General features: G+C 49.1%; 10 protein-coding genes across 10 annotated transcripts; 4 read left to right on the top strand and 6 right to left on the bottom strand.

Moving 5' to 3' along the window:
• Positions 1-184: 184 nt before the first annotated feature.
• PEX2_102060 (amidohydrolase family protein) lies at positions 185-1,283 on the bottom strand (the record flags this gene model as incomplete). Its single annotated transcript, XM_016747476.1, has 2 exons — positions 185-899; positions 982-1,283. The coding sequence occupies 2 exons, from the start codon at positions 1,281-1,283 to the stop codon at positions 185-187; spliced, it is 1,017 nt and encodes a 338-aa protein (XP_016602024.1).
• A 287-nt stretch (positions 1,284-1,570) lies between these two features.
• On the bottom strand, positions 1,571-2,020 carry PEX2_102050 (uncharacterized protein; the record flags this gene model as incomplete). Its single annotated transcript, XM_016747475.1, has 2 exons — positions 1,571-1,729; positions 1,802-2,020. The coding sequence occupies 2 exons, from the start codon at positions 2,018-2,020 to the stop codon at positions 1,571-1,573; spliced, it is 378 nt and encodes a 125-aa protein (XP_016602023.1).
• Positions 2,021-2,449: 429 nt separating this feature from the next.
• PEX2_102040 (cytochrome P450) lies at positions 2,450-4,249 on the bottom strand (the record flags this gene model as incomplete). The annotated part of the gene is made up of 6 exons (XM_016747474.1): positions 2,450-3,051; positions 3,110-3,158; positions 3,225-3,515; positions 3,579-3,667; positions 3,722-3,806; positions 3,866-4,249. 6 exons carry the CDS (start codon positions 4,247-4,249, stop codon positions 2,450-2,452), a joined length of 1,500 nt encoding a protein of 499 aa, XP_016602022.1.
• A 1,652-nt stretch (positions 4,250-5,901) lies between these two features.
• PEX2_102030 (Major facilitator superfamily domain, general substrate transporter) lies at positions 5,902-7,934 on the bottom strand (the record flags this gene model as incomplete). The annotated part of the gene is made up of 4 exons (XM_016747473.1): positions 5,902-6,564; positions 6,622-6,672; positions 6,734-7,488; positions 7,553-7,934. 4 exons carry the CDS (start codon positions 7,932-7,934, stop codon positions 5,902-5,904), a joined length of 1,851 nt encoding a protein of 616 aa, XP_016602021.1.
• Positions 7,935-9,090: 1,156 nt separating this feature from the next.
• Positions 9,091-10,137, top strand: PEX2_102020 (RNA recognition motif domain-containing protein; the record flags this gene model as incomplete). The annotated part of the gene is made up of 4 exons (XM_016747472.1): positions 9,091-9,130; positions 9,194-9,479; positions 9,541-9,885; positions 9,948-10,137. 4 exons carry the CDS (start codon positions 9,091-9,093, stop codon positions 10,135-10,137), a joined length of 861 nt encoding a protein of 286 aa, XP_016602020.1.
• A 1,086-nt stretch (positions 10,138-11,223) lies between these two features.
• On the top strand, positions 11,224-13,092 carry PEX2_102010 (bifunctional nucleoside/nucleotide kinase/histidine phosphatase family protein; the record flags this gene model as incomplete). Its single annotated transcript, XM_016747471.1, has 4 exons — positions 11,224-11,271; positions 11,657-11,729; positions 11,782-12,368; positions 12,424-13,092. 4 exons carry the CDS (start codon positions 11,224-11,226, stop codon positions 13,090-13,092), a joined length of 1,377 nt encoding a protein of 458 aa, XP_016602019.1.
• Positions 13,093-13,507: 415 nt separating this feature from the next.
• On the top strand, positions 13,508-16,625 carry PEX2_102000 (putative vacuolar morphogenesis protein AvaB; the record flags this gene model as incomplete). The annotated part of the gene is made up of 5 exons (XM_016747470.1): positions 13,508-15,005; positions 15,053-15,868; positions 15,917-16,025; positions 16,076-16,510; positions 16,568-16,625. 5 exons carry the CDS (start codon positions 13,508-13,510, stop codon positions 16,623-16,625), a joined length of 2,916 nt encoding a protein of 971 aa, XP_016602018.1.
• Positions 16,626-16,828: 203 nt separating this feature from the next.
• On the bottom strand, positions 16,829-17,101 carry PEX2_101990 (uncharacterized protein; the record flags this gene model as incomplete). The annotated part of the gene is made up of 1 exon (XM_016747469.1): positions 16,829-17,101. The coding sequence occupies one exon, from the start codon at positions 17,099-17,101 to the stop codon at positions 16,829-16,831; it is 273 nt and encodes a 90-aa protein (XP_016602017.1).
• A 620-nt stretch (positions 17,102-17,721) lies between these two features.
• On the top strand, positions 17,722-20,244 carry PEX2_101980 (uncharacterized protein; the record flags this gene model as incomplete). The annotated part of the gene is made up of 1 exon (XM_016747468.1): positions 17,722-20,244. The coding sequence occupies one exon, from the start codon at positions 17,722-17,724 to the stop codon at positions 20,242-20,244; it is 2,523 nt and encodes an 840-aa protein (XP_016602016.1).
• Positions 20,245-20,700: 456 nt separating this feature from the next.
• On the bottom strand, positions 20,701-23,386 carry PEX2_101970 (uncharacterized protein; the record flags this gene model as incomplete). The annotated part of the gene is made up of 3 exons (XM_016747467.1): positions 20,701-20,889; positions 20,997-23,123; positions 23,177-23,386. The coding sequence occupies 3 exons, from the start codon at positions 23,384-23,386 to the stop codon at positions 20,701-20,703; spliced, it is 2,526 nt and encodes an 841-aa protein (XP_016602015.1).
• Positions 23,387-23,741: the final 355 nt, after the last annotated feature.

The following is a 23,741-nucleotide window of genomic DNA, read 5'->3' as shown; positions in this document are numbered from 1 at the left end:
GACGGAAGAGTCACTGCGCCATGGCATCGCATGGCATCGCATGGAATATCTTCTTGATCTCTACGATTTTACGATTTGTTTTTACTGTTTCAAATACCCCCAGATGCAATGTTTCAAGCGACAGCACAGACACATAACGAAATTCAATGTGAACATTCTATTCAAGCCTATCTCCCCCGTAAACTCAAGCCGTACTATCCTTGTAAGCCCCGAGTTTAAACAACTTCTTCGCATTCTCCCTTCCAATCTTCAATCGATCCGTATCCGACATCTCCGCGGAATCAAACCACTCACAAGCATCCTCAAACGTCTCAAACGGATAATCAATCGAGAACAAAATCCGATCAGCCCCAACCTCCGCCATGCAGAAGTGCAACGTAGTAGTCGAGAAATGTCCCGACGTCGTAATCCACAAATTCTCCGCAAAGTACTCCCGAATCGTCCGCTTACACGTCTCCCTAAGGCCAAGCATCTTCTTCCGATCCTCAAACCAGTGGTTGATCCGCCACATATCAAACGGTATGTGCTCCCCCAAATGTCCAAGTATAACCTGCAGCTTCGGGTTCCGATCGAACACCCCATTCGTCACCATCCCTAGAACATGCAGACTGACTCCGTGCGCGAATGACAGCGGAGGTCCAACAAGCCATTTCCGATCCGCCCAGAGTTTGTCGTAGATCGTACCTGTCGGGTTACGCGGGTGCAGGTACAGCGGTACGTCCAGCTCAGTGCATGTAGCCCAGAACACGTCCCACTTCTCGTTATCGTAGAAGATCATGTCGTCGCCGTCGACGCCAGCCCGTTGTGTGTCGTTCACAAGTGCCCCCAGGAACCCGTGCTGTGTTACGCAGCGTCGAAGCTCGGCTGCTGCTTCTTGCGGGTCGTGCATGGAGAGCGTGCTGGATTGGGGTTAGCTGGATGTGTACCATAGCTGTCATGGATGTATTGGTTTCCATTCGGGATTTGGGAGCTGCAACTTACGCAAATGCGGCAAACCGATCCGGGTGCGCCTTCACTTTCTCCGCGATGTAATCGTTGATCTCAACGGCGAGCGCTTGCGCGTCCTTTGCATCCCAGATGTCTTGTACGCCAGGAGCTGTGTAGCTAAGGATTTGGAGACCGACACCGTGGCGCTCAGCGAAGTCAAGACGGATTGGTCCGACGTCGTTGATCTCAGCGGTGTGCTTGTCTGTATCAGTGGCGAACATGCCTGCCCACCATTTTGTCTTCTCGTGGAACCGGGGGAGCGCAAAGGCTTCCTCGAGGGCAATTTTTCCGAGCATCTTGGTTGTTATTTATGGAGTAAGAAGGCTTGAGGATGTAGACAATCTTATATGAGTATGGTTCTCAGCTGCTTTATAACATTTATAGCATATGCGGAGACCCCGCACTTCGGAAGCGTCTAGGCATTCCTAGCTGTTACACTGAACCATGGGCACTGTCCATCGGAATGGCCATCGGATATTCAAAGGAAGTACATTATGTGTATGCAAGGGAGGCATCCGATGGCGGTTCGCTGTCGGGGCGGATGCGGGGAGCGGTTGGCAGCGGCGGTTTCAGGTCATCTCTACTACGTGCTAAGTCTCGTCACAGATCGCAGTCCAATTCCATGAGTAGGTGAATCCCGTTTAGATTGAATGATCTCAATCACTTTTTCTTCGATCAGGCCTTTGGCAACCAGATGACGAACATATTCCATAGTCCATTCTTGACACCGCTTGTTGGTGGTCTAGAAATTCGAGTGGGTGAGTTTACTCTAGACTCTACAATCCTCCCCAAGGGTATATTCCACGTTACTCACATCGTTGACAGGTGCCATGAAGTTCTGGCTGATCCCCGGGGTCGGGATTTGTGTCGCCGCTAGTTCGATATTCCCTCGGGGAGTGGAGTCGATAGATGGAGCCGCATCTGGGGAATCAACGATATCGGACGAGTGAACATAGCCGATTGAAAATTTTTGATCGTGAGGCTCGAGACTGGGATTGTAGTTTCGTTTAAACTCTAAGACATAGCCTGCCATCGGTGCACCAACCGCGTGGATTTTGGTTCCCCGGTCGGGATTGGTAGCTGATGGGACAAATATTGAGAAGTGGGCTCTTTGGAAGGATGTATTGCGAGCAGAGATGAGATAAATTGTTCTTGTCGCCATTATTGCCCTTGGGGGTTTATTGTAAAGGAAAGAAGGATGTGAAATGGTTGAGCTCTGTATCAAATAAGAGTCATGCAGGCTAACCACTCCAGGTACCCAATGCTCGATAGGATAAGTATATTCAGTTTGGGTACATATAATTTAATCAAAATTGTCTATTGTCATGGAATATCATAAGAACAAGGCTTTTCAGCTTATATAGCTAGAAATTGATTTGCTCGGAAGGCCACTAATCCATACGGTAGCGGTAGCTTTCGGCTCAGAATGAAGAAATAAAATGAGGCCTGTCGGCATGTAATATCACTTTTCAACGAACTTGATTCCGCATCCTTCCATTGGACGACAAGTTGCAGAGTCATTCCAGTCGGGAGGGGGGAGACGATTGATCTTTTTGCCCTGGTCATCAACCATCGTAATATCAAACCGCATCAAAGCATAAACAACCACCAGTTTCATACTCAAAGTAGCAAGTCGCTGGCCTTTGCAAGCATGTGATCCTGCACCCCAGCCAATAAACGGTGTGTCCTTTTCAATTCCCCGAGACGGATCCCAGCGAGTTGGGTCCGGGTAGTACTTCGGATTGAGTGCTGTATCCGAAAATGGATACAAAACGAGAGATCCCGAGGGGATAACGTATGGCCCGATTGTAAGGTCTGGTCCGGTGTTCTTTCGCACTGCTGTGTATGGCTGTGAGGTGCGCAGTGTTTCACGTATGCAGAGGTCGAGATTGGGCATTTGGGACTCCCAGGCTGCGAGTGGAATTTCCGAGAGGGCTTGGACAAGGCCGTTCCCAGAGAGAGAGACTGATGAGGATATGTGAGTAGATACAAAGGTCTTGATTTCCTCTTGAACGTTCGAGGACCAAGTTGGGTCCGAGGAAATATGCATGATCAGCCATGTCACTAGAGGGGGTGATCGTTAGTGTTATTCAATTTGGTGTTCCTGAATATCAAAACTTACCTATTGTTCCAGTGGCGCGAGCTCCAGCCAGTGATAGACCTAGCATGCACTTCCGAGAGAGTTAGATCCTCAACCAAAATAGTTGGAAGAATAGAAATGTGGTAAGAATGCTTACCCCGAAGATCCGAATTGTACTATCTCCTTCATCAATCATCTGCTGCAGCATATCATTCCTCTTGATTCCGCTCCTCTTTCTGGCGTGAATGGCCGCTTGAACAATTCTGTAAATTTGAACGGAGGCAAAGAATTTGTGGAACAAGGCTGGGCCAGGTAACCAGGGGAACCAAGTCGAGTGTGGGTTAGTTATCGAGTCGACAGTGTCGACAAGTGACTTGAGACGAGCTAAAAGCATTGGATCATTGGCGATATCAAAGGAAGCAATGCACATGACCAATTGAAAAGTGACCTAGGGAGAAAGCGATGTGTCTTAGTTTCCTATCTGTTAAAGATAGAACTCAGATCCACGTACCTCGTGAAGGGAAGAGCAGGGGTCCAGAATACGCTTGCTACCCCATGCGTTCATTTTGCGCTGACATTCCGACAGAATCAGTGAAATCACTGTATGGATATATTAGTCAAGCTTCTGCTTCATCGAGAACAGCATAGACTCACCTTTCTGGAGATTCTCAGGTCGTTGGATGGAAGCCATTCGTCTGACTACGCCACTGACTTGGTGAGGGTCAAATTGAGCAGCGCTCTAAATGCAAGAAGAAGTAAGTGATTGCTAAGGTCAAAATCAATGATCAGGAACCTTACACTGCCCATCATGATCGAAAATGTATCATATAAACAGAGACCTTTCTCCTTGAAGAAGAACTGTCGGCCTTCATCTCCGGATAGAACGATGGCGGCATGTCGGAACAGACTGGTCTGGTAGATGGAAGATGATGTAGCCCTGAAGCCATCCTTGATGAAGTCAAACCTCTTCTCGAAGAACAACTGGGTGACCTTCCAGCCAGGCAATTGCAAACGCGGAGGGGAATGGCATCTTTGGGGTGGAGATACCGCTGGGATATAGAGCACTTTATAGAGCAAAGCAGAAAGTAGAAGGATCACTGAGGCCAGGCTACCCAGGTCTCGAAGAGTAGCCGAGTCATTGCATGAAGCAAAGACCAGTTGGGTCAAAGTGCTTTGCAGCATTGTGAAGAAATGTCAGAAAGAAGTAAGTTGCAGGATTGTAAAGTGACGATAGTAAGGAAGTCTTTATACCCCGAAAGGATATGTAGCAATAGGCCCCGAAGCGGGGGGAATTCAAGCTGAGGAGATTCTATTTTGCTTCCTGCCGAAACTGAAATGATTGCACCGAACCAATGGCTTTTATACTGTTCCTTCCTTCTTCCTTCTTCCCTCTTCCTTCTTCCTCCTTCCTTATATGTCACTTTTGCCCTGGCCCTTTTGCCCTGGCCCTAATCCACCTGGGCAGAGGATTCAGCTAGAGCCCGGCGACTGCGCCATTCACACTCACACCTTCCTTGACTCACACTCGACAAGCTAATCTATCTCGTATATCTTACTCCGAGGTTAGCTGTATCTATCCAGGAAGTAGCCGCTGTTGGCTATTGTCTCGGATATTGTCAGCATTAGCGCGATGCATACAACACCAGATTTTGACTAAGGCGGACCGTTGACGCCAAACCAGGAGGCTTATAAGCCCATTGTATTTTTGTATGTCACTAGCTTCTCCCCTCTCCACTCTAGGGTTCGGATTTGAGCGAGTTCTGATGCCTACATTGGGGCGGAGACCTCTTTAGGTTAGGTCAGGCACCCAGGGCCTTTAGAAGGCTCACTTCCAGCTCTGGATGGTTGACACTGTTCAGGCAATTTTTTTCAAACCAATTAAACATTGAAATTGTACTTAATCTCTCAATCGTACAAATTGTGGGGTTCACTAGGCTGTCAAATCAACTAGTTGAGGCTGAGCCCTTCCAGGGTGGAGATATAGAGATGTAGATATGCGAACCTGAATCATTTTATTTTCTACAAATATTATGATTTGTGACTCTTTCCTAATTAATTAGTTAGGCCCTTCTACAATGATTCGAGATCAACCACCGAAATCCCAAAGCTGTGGGGGGCCCAACAAACGTCCGATTTTAGATCTCACGACCTTGTGTCTGATAGGTGTTATAATAGAAGATCTTACATCTTACATGCGAACTATTCCAATGTATATCTGACTCATCTTCTGTGGCTACCGTAGGTTGGTACTTACCTGGCCATATAGAAGAACATAAGTTCGTTTCTTCTCGCCTTAATTTCATCAGAGAACCAACAATAACTTGAGGATCTCCCCCGATTGGCCATGCTATTAGTTTACATAGCGCAGCCATTCATATGTCGATTAGCGCTGTTGGTCGCGCCACAATGCACTGGGGGTCAAGCTGATTGGTTTCGGACACCGACCAACCTATAACAAATATAAGATGACCTTTATGTTAATTCTCCATGGAAAAAAATAAACTAAAGTAGTCGAAGGCGCCTAATAGGAGAGCAATAGTAAGAAAACCCCGTATCTATACATGGAATTTTTGAAAATTACCATTTATTCTCATGAATCCAAACGATTCAATTACATTGCTTTATACAAACTGCATAAAAAAGCATCTAGACTCAAGTCATTGAAATTCAGACCAATCCTTCTGTGACCGGGGGTGACATGGGCTAAAATTTACTATCAATACCAATATATTATAGTAGTTATATGCGAAAACAGAAAACAACCCGATCTAAGACCATTTCTCTTGACTTGATCTCTTCAAATACAGACCAAATATTACTCCATACCCATCTCATCAAGCATTAAATCCCACATCCTGAGCCTTAACCAATTCCTCCCTCTCATAAAGAACTTCCGGTTTAACATCCCTCCTGAACAGATATCGCTTGAAGAAATACCCAATTTGCCTCAACCCATACCGCGCATGGACCCTCGTCGGCACAGAAAATACCTGATCCAACTCCTCAAGAGTCTTCCCTTTTGTCTCAGGCATAAACAAAAGCACCATCCACCATCCAACCACACACCAGCTCGCATGCCAAGCAAATGCCCCCTGTGTTGTAAAAGCAGCGCGCAGTAACGGCCATGTCCCGCCTAGGATGAAATTACAGAACCACATCGTTGCCGTGCCTAGCGCCATTCCGTATGACCGGACATACAGCGGGTATACTTCGGCTGTGTATGTTAATGGCACGGGCCCTTCGCCAGGTGAGTAGGCCACGCCGAAAAGATATGTTCCTAAAGCGATGCAGGCGAGACGTGCGCTGTGGCTGCTCTCCGGGATCCAGAAGCTGAATCCTGTGAATAAAATTGCCATTGACATGAGTGGGAAGGTGAGTAACAGGAGATTACGTCGGCCGAATGTGTCGATTGTGTAGATTGCTGGTATTGATAAGAGCCAGTTGATCAGTCCCCAGCCTAATGAGGCGGCCAGGGCGGCCGGTGGAGAGAAGTTGGCCTAGGATTTCTGTCAATGATCTGGTTGGGAAAAGTGGGATCGATAGCTTGGACTGACCTCAAGAAATATCTCGGAAGAATAGTATGAAATAACGTTGACGCCACAGAACTGGTCATGTCAGTACTCTCTACAATGATTTTAGTATGTCTTGCCGAAAATCCACACTCACCTGCTGCATAAACATAACAATCTGAGACGCCAACATCGCTCGCCGATTCCGTGGGACTTTAATCAGTTCCAGCATCTTGCTACGCCCAAGCTTCATACTATCCTCAGCCTCCAGCAGGGTATGCATATAGTACAGGTCACGAGCGGCCTGGATTTTATGGTTCCGCAGCGTACAGATAGACCTGTAAGCACGGTAATATTGCTTCTGTCGCATGTACCAATGCGGTGACTCGGGGCAAGCGAAGACAAAACAGCAAACCACCAGAGCCGGGAACATCGCCGAGGCCATCATACAGCGCCAATTCAGGCCGACGATGGCACTCGAGTCGACATTGTAAAAGATAAGGTCTGCCGCATAGCCGACCATGATCCCAAAGGCCGTCCACACCTGCCACTGCATGACCAATGCACCACGGATGGACGGCGGCGCTGTTTCGGCTGCGTATATCGGCACAGTTGCTGATTTGGGGCCGATGCCGAAGCCTAGCATGAATCGTGCAACAAACATCGCCCACCAGGTTGAGACAAATCCCTGCCAGAGACAAGTTATTGCAGACAACGAGCATGCTATGAAAATTGTGCCGCGGCGCCCGAACCAGTGGTTGAATGGGACTGCTAGCCAGGAGCTGATGAAGGTGCAGCAGAGGTACGGCGCTGAGTTGACTAGACCGACGAGCCAGGCACTCCGAGAGGAGTCATCGCCGATGCCGAATTGGTGTTTGTAGAATATTTGGGCTCCGTTGACAACCGTTTGGTCTGTTGTTGTCAGATAGGGTGTTCTTGTGGTTCGGGAACTATCTCGGACTGAACTGCTACTTACCCATTCCCTGAACTGTAGCAGATAAAGAACACAATGTAATGACAGCATAGATTTTCCATGGTTGTGACCAGCGATGTGTGAACTCTCGACCCAATACTGCCTTCTCCTGGTTTGTTAGACCAGCGACATTGGCGTATCGTTCCGGAGACTGTGCCAGCACAGCACCCAGCTCGAAAGCACGGATATCAGACTCATCGCCCATCTCGTGAAGCTCAGCGAACTTGCGCCCCTGATTCCGTAGTTCGGTATGGCTGAACCCAGCTAATGGATTGGAGAGTTTAGCATTGAGACTGCGCCGTGCTCGCTCGGCAGCTGTCCCGAATGGCCGTTGCGGAACGACTTTCTCGGACAATGTCGTGTTTATTTTCTCCTTTTCTATCATTTCTCTCTATTTTTTGTTAAGCCTATGGAGGAAGATATTGAGGGGACCATGTTTGGTTTTTAGGGTTGGAAGGACTGGGTTCGGGGAACAAAGAAACTCGAAAGCAAGCAAAACACATGGACTTTGGATCGCTTTCCTCAAGGATATGTATGGAGTGCATCAATGTACATGCATAGAAACATTTAGGTGGATCTATCAACGGACCTGTCAAATAACGGCACATGGGGTTGGAGGGGGCGGATTACTAGATGGGGGTGCTCTTGGAAGTGATTGGCAGGGTTAGCGCTTATGGCAGACAAAGGATCGTGCTTTGCTATTTGCCCCATTTCAGGCTGTGCTTGCACGGCTGATTGGCAATAAAGTCAAGTGGAATAAAGGGGCGAATAAATTATAAACTTGATGGAGATAGTGGGAACTAGTATTTACATATACACTACGCGAACAGAACAAAATATATGTTTGTAATAAAGGTATCAATTGAATTCTCGACCCAAGGCCTAGTTCTATATTGTATGGAGACGAGCATTTGATAATCTGTGAAAATCTGTAAATCTGTAATCATATTAGCAATGATCGCATAGACTCGACATGAGAAATAAGGTCAAGAAGCTCTGTCAGATAACATTTATATAACAATTTTTATCAACAATATAGTTCAGAACAGGTCTGTGTGAAAAGGTCACTCATCATAAGAGCGAGAGAGAAAAAAAAAAAAAAAAAAACAATTCAAACTCACATTTTGAAATTGAAGCTGTCCCGATGTTGATGATCATTTCGGGGGACAGCTGGACATCTCGGAGATGTCTAGTCTTGATAGAAGCTTGGCAAGCCGAACATAGCTTCATTATGCTATGGACTTGCCATATACAACCAGAAGGTTAATGATGTCAAATTTTCAAAGAAAACAGGCCATTCAAAATGTCAAAAATAAAAAAGAAAAGTGATTGATGAAGATGAAATAGAGGGAAGAAGAAAAAATGAAAGCGCATTAAATAGTAAGTGGAGTGCCTGTTTGTGCTGTTTGCTCAAAAAAAAAAAGTGGAAGATGCAATTTACCAAAGTCGATTCTTTAGTTTTTTTTTTGGTGAAATTATTTTGGTATATTGCTAGCTCAGAGGATCTTTATAATTGTCCTGGAATACTCTCTCAAAAAATTATGAACGATACAGAAAGCCCCAGACTGGAGGAGCAACAGAGTAAGATCGTCCTGAAAAATATACCCCAAAGAGTCTCGACTAATCGATATCTACAATATACAGCTCCTACCAAGTCTCCCTTTGCAAATGTCCGCACCGATGGTCGAGCCTTCAACTCTGCCAATTGGCGCATGAAGGCTGAAAGCCCGGCAACACCATCACGCACCAATGCTAGCCCAAGCGCGAGCCCGAACCCAAACCCCAATACCTCTCGCGCAGCCTTTAGCCGGCCCGGAGCGCACGTCCCCCAAGCGATTAACGATGGCCGCCGCCTATACGTTGGTAACATGCCATACACGGCTAAGATGGAGGATGTGGAGGCGCTGTTCATAGCGGCCGAGTTCCCTATGTATGCCTGCACTTGAACCTGATGGCCCAGCCGTTGAATCGCCAACTGAACTCCCAAATAGCGAGCGCATAGATATTGCCATTGATCCGTTCACCGGCCGGAACCCTTCCTACTGCTTTGTCGATTTGCAGAACAAGGAACATGCCGAGCGCGCCATGACCGAGCTCGATGGTCGTGATATGTTGGGTCGCCCGGTCAAGATTAAGCCTGGTGTAGCCAAGTCTCAGGAGCGCACTCAGAATCCACTTGAGCCGTTCCGCACCGATCGCTGGCGTCAACAAGAGAGACCTAGCTTTGCTAAGGTTAACAATGACTCTAGTCGCGTGTATGTCGGTGGTCTGCCACGATTGACCGACCATGGGGCTGTGCAAAGCAACATGGAGGTTTTCTTCAAGGGATTCAAGATGTAAGTTCAGATGGCTTGGATTTTGGTGTCGTGTGATCAGTACTGATACCTTGTATTTGCAGTGAGAATGTCAGCAAGATCTTCGCCCCTCACCCCGCTAAGCGGTTCGATCCCGGCGAGCACTACTATCTGTTTGTTGATGTGGGTACTCCCGAGCAAGCCCAGAAAGCAATGGATACACTCAATGGTCAAGAAGGACCATGGGGTGGTCCGCTTCGTGTCCAGTTTGCTCGGGGTCCCAAGGATACCTGATCTAAGTCCAGGGCTTGCCTAAAAAAATTAAGTATTATTAATGATAGGACGTGTCACATTGCATGAGCTATGATACCTGACTAGACTACAAAATTACATGCATAATTATCTCGCTATACCTTTGATGGTTCCTAGTGTGTACTATTTATTTGTTGACACAATATTAGTCGGCTGACAACGTAGTTGGAGAATCAGAATAGTATAAAACTGACTATGACCCGTTCGGATAGCCGGACTGGTGGGCCATAGGGCCACTTTTCTTCTACAATTGACTCATCCGCACACCCGAAGATGATGCCACCCGAAGAAGGTCTTCATCTGTGAAGCCAGTGAGAATACAGTCCATGTTGAGTCAAAGCCCAACAACTATATACTTTATGGCCACATCTACTCCGTACAGCACTAGCTCAATGAAGGACACCGGTGTGATGACCTCGGGAAGACAAGTGTATATCCCAGCCTTTTCAAGGTTAGTACATCGATTTTTTTCAAACCATATATCGAAATTGTTTGTATAGACATGTGGTTGATTCTCTCGGGATTGTCCAGTGAGCCCGGGTAAAAGCGCTTGTATAAAAACAGCCGCATACATCATGAAGGGTTAACATGCATGAACGACGAGTATAGTGTTTTCCAAGATTATTTACTTTAGTCTTTATGGTTTACATTAGAAGTAGGAATAACGTACAAATTATGAAGAAATCTCTAGACCAGATCTTAGATATGCATAAAACCAAGCAAATTAACAAGATCTCATATCAAAATCTCCAAGTTTCAAAGTGGATTTGATTCATTGGGATGACGTTAGTGGGGAATCCAGACTCACCGCATTATGCGCCTCCCTGAATTCTGTTTCTTCTGTTTCTTCTGTCCTGTTTCTTTTTTGGTTTTTTTTATCTCTTTGGGTCTTTTCATTGTGAATTCATATTATAATCCATTCCTGCAGGTCATATTCTTCCATATCGTCTTCACCAAACTCCCATGTTGGGTTAAGTTTTGCTCCTTGGTCCTCCGGCTTCGGGTAATTGCTCCTAATCTTCCCGAGATTCTTGTATTTGCGCTTCTTCATATAACATCAACCTCAAAATGGCTTCAAAAAGTGTCAAAAGCCAGTATAAGGCATTCGTTGCAAGTGTGAGTGGAATCCCTCTGTTTTTGCCCTTTGATATGCGCGGGGTTGTTACGTTGTTACTCTGCCGAGGCATTGTGTGTACGTGGGTTAGGTTGATTTGGGATTATTGATCTTTTATGTTGGATGAAGTATGAAATGCCTCAAATAATAGGCTTTGGGTCCGAGTTATGATGCAAAAGCAAGTAGAGGTGAATTGTGCAAGAGTACTTGCAACTTTCTCAGCAATTCTACAAGTTTGGGTGTTTTATACCTTCTATCTTGTCTACCTTCTGTTTTCTTCTTTTTCCCACAATTCCCCCAACATCATCAAACTCTCTTGCTACCTTCAGTTCTTTTTTTTTTTTGGAAAAAGAAATAAAAATGTCAGCTGTTAACTTTGCTACGCAGTCCGACGACACAAAGATATGTGTTGTCATGGTGGGCCTCCCGGCCCGAGGCAAGAGTCTCATCGCCGGCAAGGGTAAGTGAGCCAGCCATCCCATAAATGAACATGTGAGACTGACTCTTGACAGCCATGCGCTATCTGGGTTGGGTCGGTATTCCTGCACGAGTCTTCAATGTTGGCAGTTATCGCCGCTTCAGTACCCCACAGCCACAGGCAGCCTTCTTTGATCCTCACAATGCAGAAGGCGAGCGCATGCGCAGAGCTGCCGCGGAAGCTGCCATGTCTGACATGCTTCAGTGGTTCAATGCTGGGAAGGGTGTTGTGGCTATTTTGGATGCTACCAACTCCACAAAGGATCGCCGCAGGTGGATCTATGAGAAATGCACCGAAGCCGGTATCGAGGCTCTCTTTGTTGAGTCGATTTGTGATGACGAAGATCTGATCATGAGCAACATCAAGGAAGTCAAGACGACATCCCCAGACTACAAGGGTCAAGACCCCGAAGTGGCTGCGCTTGATTTCCGCAACCGCATTCGCAACTATGAAAAGGTTTATGAGACCATCGATGATGACGAGAAGAAGTATACTTATGTCAAGCTTATCAACGTGGGATCGACGGTCATCATCAACCAGATCAAAGATTATCTGTCGAGTCGTCTAGTCTATTATATCCAGAATATTCACATCAAGCCTCGTTCAATCTGGCTATCAAGGGTAAGTCAAAATATAAAAATTCCGGAATACTCTGGCCCAGGACTGACGAAAATAGCACGGTGAATCCGAGTTTAACTTGACCGGCCGGATTGGAGGCGACGCCAACATCTCCGAGCGCGGCGAGGCCTACGCTCGCGCCCTCCCCGAGCTAATACGCAAGTCTGGTATCCCTGACAACACCAAGATCGTGATCTGGACCTCAACTTTGCGCCGCACGATTCAAAGTGCCCGCCACCTTAAGGCAGCGACTGGCTATGAGACGCTGGAGTGGAAAGCCCTGGATGAGCTGGACTCGGGCGTCTGCGACGGGTTGACCTACGAGCAAATCGCCGAGGAGTACCCAGAGGATTTTGCGGCCCGCGATGAAGACAAATACAACTACCGTTACCGTGGTGGCGAGTCCTACCGCGACGTCGTCATCCGCCTTGAGCCCATCATCATGGAGCTGGAACGCAGTGAGAATGTCATCATCGTTACCCACCAGGCTGTCCTTCGCTGCATCTACGCTTACTTTATGAATATACCCCAGGAGCAGAGTCCTTGGATGGAGGTGCCTTTACATACTCTGATCAAACTCACGCCCCGCGCTTACGGTACCGAAGAGCAGCGCTTCAAGGCTGATATCCCCGCTGTGTCGACCTGGCGTGGGAAAGGGAGCTCGGCGAGGCACCAGGAGTTCCCTACTGAGGGAGGAAAGAAAGAGGATACGGAAACCAAGCATTAGGGATGTGTTGATCTGCATCGGCGTGGCGTCACTTGGATGTGATGGGAATTCGGACTGCATGAGACTTTCAGATACCAAAAATATGGTCTTCCTTTGGTTATACGTTAAATACTTTAAATTTATTCTTTAACTCATTCCTCGCCGGTCTATTGTAATACCCATCCATGCCTGATTGGAAAGTTGGAAGTTTGTTTCGACATAGAAATGACTTGGTTAAACACCTCCAAAACAACTTGGCAACATCTTATTTCTCAGTTCCAGCCTGTTTTGAACGAGCACCAACGCTACATTTTGTTTAGCAGAGAAAATTTGTACGAACAAACAGGAGAGGCCAAGAGCCCATCCTAGTTGACCCCAGGGCCCAGCCACCTGGGCAGATATATGCTGACTCAGAACTGACTCAGCTCCGGACGTCATGCGGAGAGCTCCAGTAGCAGCGCCCCTCGAACCTCCAGCGGAAGGAATTGAAGACAGCACGCCCATGTTGTCAGCATTTACCGCGCGGCCGCTCGTGGAGCTCAAGCCGCGCGACAAGTCCCGCATCGACTCGGTCCTAGCTTACGGTGACCGCCTTCTCGCTGGCCTGAACAATGGCAACCTCCGCATCTACCGCGTCACCGACGACGGCAAGACCGAGCTCCTCCGCGAACTGGAGAAATTCTCCCGATATAAGATCGAACAGCTTGCCTTGATTAAGGAGGCTAACGTGTTGGTTTCCCTTTCTGGTGGTTATGTCTCGCTCCACGATGCACAGTCCTACGAGCTTGTCGAACAGCTAGGTCAAACGAAGGGCGCTTCTGTCTTTGCCATCACGTCGAATGTTGTCAATGATCCCGATACAAATGTACCTGCAATTGTCTCCCGCTTGGCAGTCGCTGTCAAGCGGAAGATTCTTATGTGGGCGTGGCGCGACATGGAGCTGGAACGGGATACAGCTGAGCTGAGTTTGGTTAGCGGGGTCAAGACTCTTACCTGGGTTGCGGCTACACGGCTAGTGGTTGGCCTGAACTCGAGCTTTGTCATGGTCAATATTGAGAGTGGGCAGTTCACGGATCTAGCTGGGCCGGGCAGCATTGAGGAATCGGGCCGGTTCACGGGCGTTGGCGCCGCGAGCATGAGCTATATTGGCATGGGAGGTATGGTTCCGCGGCCGCTAGTAACGAGACTACGTGAAGGTCAGATTCTTCTGGCTAAGGACATCAACACGAATTTCATCGATATCGACGGCCAGCCTCTCGGCCGGAAGCAGGTGCCTTGGAGCCATGCCCCAGTGGAGCTTGGATACTCGTACCCGTTTTTGTTGGCTTTGCACGACTCATCCAAGGGTGTGTTGGAAGTACGGAACCCGGAGACCTTGTCGCTACTGCAGTCTATTCCGTTGCCGTCGGCTAGTATCTTGCACATTCCGCAGCCGAATATCAGCCTCGCCCATGCCGGTAAAGGGTTCCTTGTGGCGAGTGACCGCACCATCTGGCGCATGGAAGCTCTGAGTTATGATACCCAGATTGATGCTTTGGTCGATGGTGGCTATCTAGATGAGGCCATCAGCTTACTCGGCATGCTGGAGGATGCTCTTTTACGGGATAAGCCTGGTCGACTGCGCGCGACAAGACTTGAAAAAGCGCAGAGCTTGTTCGCCTTGAATAAGTACCGGGAGTCTCTAGATCTTTTTACTGAGGTATCCGCACCCCCTGAGAGTGTCATTCGCCTGTATCCTCGCTTGATTGCGGGTGATCTCTCTACGGTCCCGGAGCCTGAGGTTCCCAATGGAAAGGCGAACGGGTCCCAGAGTGATGGATCGTCCGATGATGTTGCTGCTGGACAGGCATCCACACATGCTGCCTCTATTATATCGTCTGTGCGAAAGCCTGATGAAGGAAGCGAGGCTAGCAGTATCCGTGGAGACGACAAAGGTACGGCAAGCCCCGATTACTTTTGAATCCATGCTAACTAATGACAGGACTTCGAATTGCTGTCCGCGAGCTACAAGGATACCTGGCTGATGTTCGCCGACGCTTCCAGCGCTTCCTCAACCCTGATGGATCTCTCAAAGCTGCTGTACCGGCCGAAGCCACAGACGAGGCAAGTGACTCGGTTCTTAAGCTGCTAGATTTCCCATCTCCCGAAGAGTTTGCTACACAACTCTGTGCCAAGGCACGGTTGGTTGACACCACTTTGTTCCGTGCACACATGTTCGCGACGCCATCACTAGCTGGATCCCTCTTCCGCATTGCCAACTTCTGTGACCCAGAAGTAGTCATGGAGAGACTCGAGGAGACTGGTAGATATAACGACCTGATTGATTTTCTCTACGGCAAGAAATTGCATCGCCAAGCACTTGAATTGCTCCAGCGCTTTGGACAGACAGATAACGGTCCTCTGAGCGGTCCGACACGCACAGTCGCCTATCTTCAGAATCTACCGCCAGACCAAATTGATCTGGTCCTCGAGTTCGGAGAATGGCCGCTTCGTGCCAATCACGAGTTGGGAATGGAGATATTCTTGACCGACACTGAAAATGCCGAGACATTGCCCCGTCCACAAGTCCTCGCATTCCTTGAAAAAATAGACACCGCGCTTGCCATTCAATACCTCGAACATGTCATCAATGAATGGAACGACATGACCCCGGACATACACCAGCGGCTGCTCGTCTTATATTTAGATCAACTTACATCCAACGAGCAAGGGGAGTGGAAGGAGAAGTTCTTGACGATGTTGAAAGAGAGCGAGCAATACTCGCCAGCGAAGATGTTAGATCGACTCGATCGAGAGGGTACGTCGCACGCTACCGTGAAAACAAGCCATCACTGACATATCCTAGATCCCAATTTCTACGAAGCCCGAGCTATTTTATTTAGCAAGATGGGCCAGCACCGACAGGCGCTCGAGATCTACGTCTTCAAACTTGCGGACCACGAGAAGGCGGAAGAGTTAGTGGTTTATCATTTTTCCAAGAGTAACAATGACTAACACCAGAAAGATACTGCAACCAGGTCCACCTTGCCGAAAAGGCCGAAGAAGAGAATTCCATCTACCTCACCCTCCTTTCCCTCTATCTTTCCCCGCCCCACGGCTATGAGCCCCAAAACGACCCCGCGATTGACCTGCTAGCCAAGCACGGCTCGCGCCTCCCAGCTGATTCCGCATTGAAACTCATACCGGACACACAGGCTGTGCAGAAACTCGAATTCTATTTCAAGGGCCGCATGCGCGCTGCAAACTCGGTTTTCAATGAAGCGCGCATCGTGGCAAACCTGCGCAAGGCACGGGATATGCAGATCCAAGCCCAGCTCGCTCTTGGCGAGGGAATTCGTGGCGGAGGCACGCGGGCTCGCCACGTCACTGTCACCGAGGAGCGCATTTGTGGCGTCTGCCATAAGCGTTTGGGTGGGAGTGTGATCAATGTCTTCCCTGAGTAAGTCGGTTCCGGTCATTTGTATTTTTGGTCTGTTCATCGCTGACTTTTTTCTAGTGATACTGTGGTTCACTTGGGGTGTGCCAATCGAAAAGCCAGTATTCGAGCTGGGTAGGGTGCTTGCTCTCCTGCATCTGCATCCACGGGGTCGGTCTTGTGCTTGTTGTCGTTCTTGTCCATAATTTTCTTTTCTTTTTTTTTTGGTTTTCCGGGTCGAGATTCTCTTTTCATTTGGTTCGTTTGTGTCGACGGAGGCTATCCCTGCGACTTTGATACCCATAGCATCTGCTCATTTCAAGATACATTCTGGTCATGCGATCATGCATCGTCCTCAACCACCTCTTCTCCGTAATTTTCCTCCTCCTTAGCTTCCTGTGCCGAGAGCTGGCCCTGCACCTTCTTGTCCTCTTCCATACGCTCCGTAAGGAAAACGTTGATCTGGTCCTGCAGCTTGGGTACGAGCGACTGCAGCGCTGATAGGTGGGCTTGCTTGGCCGCTAGTGTGCCAGTTGTGGTTGAGATCACATGCTCAAAGGTCTCAGTGGCTTGAGGGGCGGTGTAGACTGCATTGAAGCTCGTGTTGGAGGCCATTTTGAAATTCAACAAGGGAAGTTGGGGAAATTGTTCTGGAGGGGGAGATGGCAGAGAATAATGTCCCCAGCTAGGATACCGCCTTTCTTACCGCCTCTCCGCTGATCTAAGCCTCATTACCCGACCTCGGGGCTTAGCACTTTTTCCCCAGGACTCCCGCTTTCACGGCTGAGTACTCGTACCCAAAAATTATATATTACTTGATGGTACTTTGATGATCATACGGTAGCATTTCCGGGGCTAATCTCGGTTGGGTTCTAGTAAGGCAGTAATACCTAGTCTATATGCGGCCTGGATATAATACTAGTGAGAAAGTCGTGGAAATATGGAACATGAAACAGAGGAAATCTGCCAGATAGACAAATCCAAGTGCAAAGAACGACCTAAAGCAGTGAAATTATCTACAAATATAAATCGTAAAGCTATAAACTCCGCTGGGTTTAGATCATATCAAAGCTTAGCAAAGTCTGCGCATCTTTCGTCGATCTGAGATTCTGCCACATAGAGAGGTAGAGGAAGGGATCGGCGACTGTCCAGATGTGGCTTTTGTAACGTTGTAAAGAAAAAATTTCGAAAGATAACTCGCCTAAAAGAGTCAGACAGAGCATGGACTATCCGTTATGAGTCCTACCTTCCGATCCCCAAACTCGCCTGGGCGTCAAGTACCTCCTGCCCCTCGCTACCCCAGACCTCCATCTGATGACGAAGAGGAAGACGACTCCGATGAAGACGAATTGGTTCGCCCCGGCTCCTCCGGTAGTGACGCCTCTTCTAATGTGACCACCGTTTCCGCCGCTCCTATCACTCCGATCAATACTCAACTACCCTCCGGGGGTTACTTCCCTCCACAACCACGCTCAGCCACTTCACCTCATCACCCTATGCCGAACCCAACAGCCCGAAGGCCCTCCGGCCGGGGCCCCTCCGTCGAGCTACCCCGGCACCGATCACGGCATCACTCGCAAGGTTTCTTTGAGCCTTCCCTGCCGACCGCCTCCTCCGACCAGGTCCCTACCGTGTCAGCATCCCGTATCGCCGCCCAGGCAGCCATGCAGCAGACAAAAAGGCAACAAAATCCTATGGCCCAGATAGAGGATAGTTCTCGTCCCAGGCGCAGTGGGAGCAGCTCGCCTCCTCTCATGCCTCCTCCATTGCGTCTCAATCAACCCTCCCCACAACCGCCTCCGCCATCGGGGAATGTGGCCACGACAGCTGCGAATGTGGTCTTCCCGCGAGCCGGTGCTCCACCGGTAGAACAACAGCCCGAGAAACAGAAGAAAAAGAAGCTCTTCTCAAAGCCAAAACACATTGGAATCAGCAGCCATAAAGATCTGAGCAAAGACCGTGGTCTTCCCTCCCCGAGCAAGATTAGTGGGCTATCGCGCATGGTCAGCGGCTCGACTACAAACGTGACCGACTTGTCCTCGAACAACTCGTCGATGTACAATCTGTCCAATGCCTCCGTGAGCACAGTCGTCCCCGCAGATCGTCCGCCGCTTCCAGAGAAGGAAAAGGACAAGGATAAAGACAAGCACAAGCATCATTTCCTGTCGAGGCAGAAACTCAAATTGAAAGATCGTGTGGAAGACCACTTCAACCTCCCTCTATCATCGGCTTCGAGCAATTCTCGTCCGGCAGACCCCAATGCCCCACAATCTCTATACTCCTTTACACCTGCGTCTCCGGCTCCTGGAGCGACGTTTGGCAAGTCGGTCAGTGGGTTGGATCTCCTGCATGGCGGTCGAGCACTGCGTGAGAAGAAAAAGGAGGAGAAGGCGCTCGCTGAGTCGGAGCAGATGGAATGGCTGTCCAATAATGTTGGCGGGCCCACGACACCCGGTGGCTTCCCAGGCCCGTCTTCGGCTGGTAGTTCGGGGACATTCCCCGATTCTATTCTCCGGGAGACCTTGCAAGGGTTTGGGTTGAATAATATGACCCCAGAGGATGCGTGGGACTTCCTTAAGGCGAAGCTGCTGGTCATCTTCGATGGTGAAGATGTGCGCATTGCCATTGAAGATCTCAACAAGCTGGTGCTTGTTCATTTGCAGCGTTGTGTCGTTAAGAGGGCCCCTAAGTCTATTATAATGGACCTACAAGAACTCCTGCAAACTGGATTTGCGACTTTGAATCACAGTTCGCTGATTGGCCTCCCAGATGAGAAGCTGGTCCCGCATCTAGTTCAAGTGTGGCTGCTGGTGTTTGGCACTATTCTGCCCTTTATCCAGGCTGTGTTTCTCCCCTTGGATCTCGAGTTCAAGGGCTGTGGATCCTTGATGACTATCCGGGAAGCCGGTGAATTCTGGGGTGCACTGCCCATTAGTGGAACACTCGATGTGCGAAGTCTAGTCTTGATTGCCTTCCGTGATTGCATGATCCTGAATCGCTACGATGCCCTCAAAGCAACCTTCTCCCGGCTCAGCCTGGACTCCATCAACTCCGGGTTCCCAACACTCAGCGTCACAGCCAAGAGTACCGGCACTGGAGGCCGTCCTGGCACTGCAGCCTCGCTCGATGCCGGCCTCAGTAGCTACAACTCGCAGTCATCCACGCTTCTCAGCACCGTCGCCGACAGTTACTCCTCCGACGGCATTAGCGCCATGGCCAACCACCCACGTCCAACAAGCAGTGACTCTCGCAGTCGCGCTACGTCGAATACATCTTCCAATGCAGATCCCCTCTTCTTCCAGTCCCTCGCATCGCCTCCAACCTCTAACAAACGGTCTGCGCCCACCATAATCCACCGCGGCAGCTCCGCCGACACCTCCCACATCATCACAGAGACCGTCGGCCGCATGCTGCAATGCATCAGCGTCCTGGCCAGCGTGCAAACAGACGACTCTGCCCAGGAGCGGATCGAGATTCTTAGCAAGGCTCTCAAACACAACTGGCTGGGCCGCGGCCGCACAGGCCGTGATCGTCGTGGATTCGTCGGTGCCAAGATCCGACCTGTGATGGTCGGCGGTCCTCCTGTGATCGACGATGCAGATTCCCTCACTACGGCTGGCATCAGCATCGGTGCTAGTACTAGTACAGGGGGATCCCGGGGCCGAGGTGACTCGTCCTCGTCGGAATGGAGTTCCAATGTTCCCGGGCCTGGCATGAGTGTACGTAGTGGTGGTCGGCGGGAACTGAGTGTTCTCTAGCTTTGTGTGTGTTTTTTCTTCTAGCTACTCGTTATGATTGTATGACGGCGGGTGGGTACTTTGGCAATAAAGGGGCGTCTCTATTTTTTCAAGGAATTGATATCCTGTCTCGGACATTGTCGAGCATTGTCGAGAAATTTCATCTACTATGCCATTCTACTCAGGAAATTGTGTAAAATCTTACAACTTTTTTTTTTGGTTTGATTTGTAGATACAGTAACTTTTTTTTGGCCGTTTTGTGTTTTGCCCTTTTTTTTGTCCTTTTGACTCAAATGTGAAGTCATATCCAACAGTAAATCTGACAGTTAGTTGTCGCATATGGCACCCAGGGCCCGGCCAACTAGCTACTGGGTAAAATCATCGAATATGCATATCCATATCCATATCCACCGGAAAAGAATGATGTCTCACCACGCCATCCATCTCAAATAACTCAGACATTAAAGGGCAAGTGGCTTACTTTCGAGCCTTCCCCTTGCCCTTCAAATCGACCTTACCAGACTCCTTTAGGATCTTGTATCCAGCCTTGCAAGCCGCGCCGGAAATCTCCCAGCCAAGCTCAGCCGAAACCTCCTCGGCAATCTGCGCAAAGTCCTGGTCATCAAGATCCGGATCGAACGCTTGCAAGGTATCCAGAAGAGCCTCCTATTCAATATGTCAGTAATCGGATCAATAGAACAACTATTCATCCTCAAATAAACCCCAAAGGGCATCCGAGAGTGAGGAGGTCAAAGGATCAAGTGAATACATACATTGAAACCGGGCCAGAGACCAATTTTATCCTTGATTCGTCCCCATCGCTTGCTCAGCGCTCGCCATGTCATCTCGTCGTCTGCGTCAGTTCGATTGTCGTTCCATGCAGTGGTGATGTCCGTCCACGACATCGACTTCGTCTCTCTCATCTGTGACATCATCTTGTCTGCGGTAGATGCTGTCTCCCATGACTCTGGGGTTACGTTGCCCTTGGGGTTCTTCTTCGTGCTGGAGATTGGCATGGCATCGGAGCTGCGCAGACGGCGTGGGGAAACATCGGCCTGGGCCTCTGGAGTAGCTACCCCGGTCTTCACCTTGGTCTTGGAACGACGGTAAGATGCTACTGAGGCTGGTGCGGGCTTCACGGGCTGGTTCTTGGAACGGTGGCGTGTTGATGTAGATGGAGGAGTCGCGGTCTTGATCTTGGTTGAGGCAGTGCGGTGCTGGGTCGAGGCTGAGGCTCTGGACGAAACCGTGGTTGATGGCTCCGGAGTTGAGCTCTCTGTTTTGGATGAACTGTGTCGGGCACGCTTTGTGGATGAGCCGGTGTCTGCTTGGTCTACTGACTGCAAGGTTCTAGAGGCGGCTTGAGCATGAGTGAGTTGGTCAGACTCAACTGTATCAGGTTGAGGTAGACCAGGCTGATCGCGGCCGATAGCAGCCCAATACTCAGGCTGTAGAATGTCCATTGTGGCACTGATAGCTTCAATCTCATCCAGATCACGTCCTATATCAGCAAGTGTACGGTAATGTGGCTCTTCTTGCCGGGCATACATGTACGTCAGAGTATCGGTATGGGGGTCAGCCATCTCACGCAGGACCTCTTGCTCGGACGCCAGGATGCGTGCATACTCCTCGGGGGTGTAGATACCCAGGGGGTCAATGGTCAAGTTGCTGTAGTCAGGAGTCTCCTCGGGGTACATGAATGTGGATGGGAAGACATTTGGGTCTTCGAACGGGGTGAACCCTGGCATAACTGCAGTAGAATATGGCTGGTAAGGATCCATATAAGGGTCCATTGAAGGGTCCATTGAAGGATCCATGGAAGGATCCATGGAAGGGTCCATTTCAGGGTTCGGGGGTGTAGAAGGGACGAAATCCAGCGTAGGAGACGGGTAACCAGCGTCGTGAGACGGAGCTTCGTCAGAGCTTGAACGAGGCTTGGGAGATTCGCTGGTAGCGGGGAGCTCCGAGGTAGGATTGATACTAGTCGATGCCTCGTAGTCAGAAGAAGACTCGTGGGACGAGCTTCCAGCACTAGGTTTAGGAGGATTCATGTTGGACTCGGGGATGAAAGAAGACTCAACAAGCGTGTTTTTAGCAAATTTCAGCTGATCAGAGTCAATTTTGGATGATTGATTTCCGGGTTTAGCAGAGGACGTATGATGCTCGCTGCTGACGGGTCCGGATGGATCAGTTGAAGGAATGGCGTCCAGGGTGGACTGACGAGGTCTCTGTTTAAAAAACAGTCTTATCCTGACAGGAGGGACAGTGGGAGTCACGTCCTTGGAGCGTTCCTTTGAATTGACAGAGTCTGTAGCAGTCTTTTGACGAGCAGGAGAAGGAATATTAGAATCCGGGGAGTCCTCACGAGGCTTTTTGTTGAAAACAAGTCGTATTTTAGGAGTAGCAATGGGAGTCACATCTGCAGTACGTTCATCTGCATTCGTAGAGCTTGAAGTGGTGTCCGAGTCCGGGGTGTCCTCGCGTGGCCTCTTTTTAAGAACGAGTCGTATCCTAGGAGTGGCAATGGGAGCTACGTCCGCAGCACGTTCATCTGCATCCGTAGAGCCTGTTTTAGTGTTCTGACGATCGAGAGTTGAAATAGAAGCACGAGAGGTATCTCGAGAAGAAACAGTGTGACTCGATGTAGGTAGGTAATCCTCAGAATTCCCTCCAACTGGAACAAATCGAACTCGGGTCGATCTAACAGGAGTGCTCGGAACTTCGCTAGTTATTCGACGAGAACGGGTGTTCCACCGAGAGGGCTTCGGGGAAGAATTAGATGGAGAATTTGAAGCCTTGCCCTCTGAATCGGACGGAAGTGAAGGTGGATTAGGCACAGGTGTGGCAGGATCACCGTCAGAGTCGTTGCTGTCAGTGGTTAGCTGAGGGGAAAAATGAATCTTGCAAAAAGGGACATTAGCAATTGGATAAGAAGGCGAGGCTCGGGACTTACCGAGCTATGGTCTTGAGTGGTGGTGGAATTAATATCAAACCCGGCGCGAGCAACCGAATCCTGTAACGTGTTGGCTGGTCCCGGAGTAGGGCTTTGATATCGAATTGCGCCAGAATCATCCGATTCAATCGATGGTGTGTTGCTTGTTTCTCGATCCAACTGCACCACAAGTGCAGGGAACAGGTCCCTGACAGCTTTGTCGCGTTCCATTGTGTTATTGTTTGGAGAGAGACGACGAGGTCAAAACTATTGTGTACAAGTGATCTACTACATGACTAGGATTATGCCGACATAATTAGTTATGACACAATAATCTTCTTCGGGTATACGATGTAAGCGATTAGTCGCCCAGCGCTGTGCAGGTAGTCGATGAGTCGTTCTGATCGACGTTGTTTGAAGAATTTATATCCATCTTCTCCCTTGGGAAAGCTAAAGCCTTCAAGGCTTTAGGTCTTTTGTATTGAAGGATTCATCTCAGATATCTGAGAATGAAACTAGATGAACTGAAGAAGATACACGGTTCCTTTGTCAAGATATAGTATGGTTCATGCACAACCAATGCATA

This window comes from Penicillium expansum, assembly GCF_000769745.1.
Source record: "Penicillium expansum strain MD-8 chromosome Unknown contig359, whole genome shotgun sequence".
NCBI lineage: Eukaryota > Fungi > Ascomycota > Eurotiomycetes > Eurotiales > Aspergillaceae > Penicillium > Penicillium expansum.
This window is presented reverse-complemented; position numbering and strand designations above follow the sequence as displayed.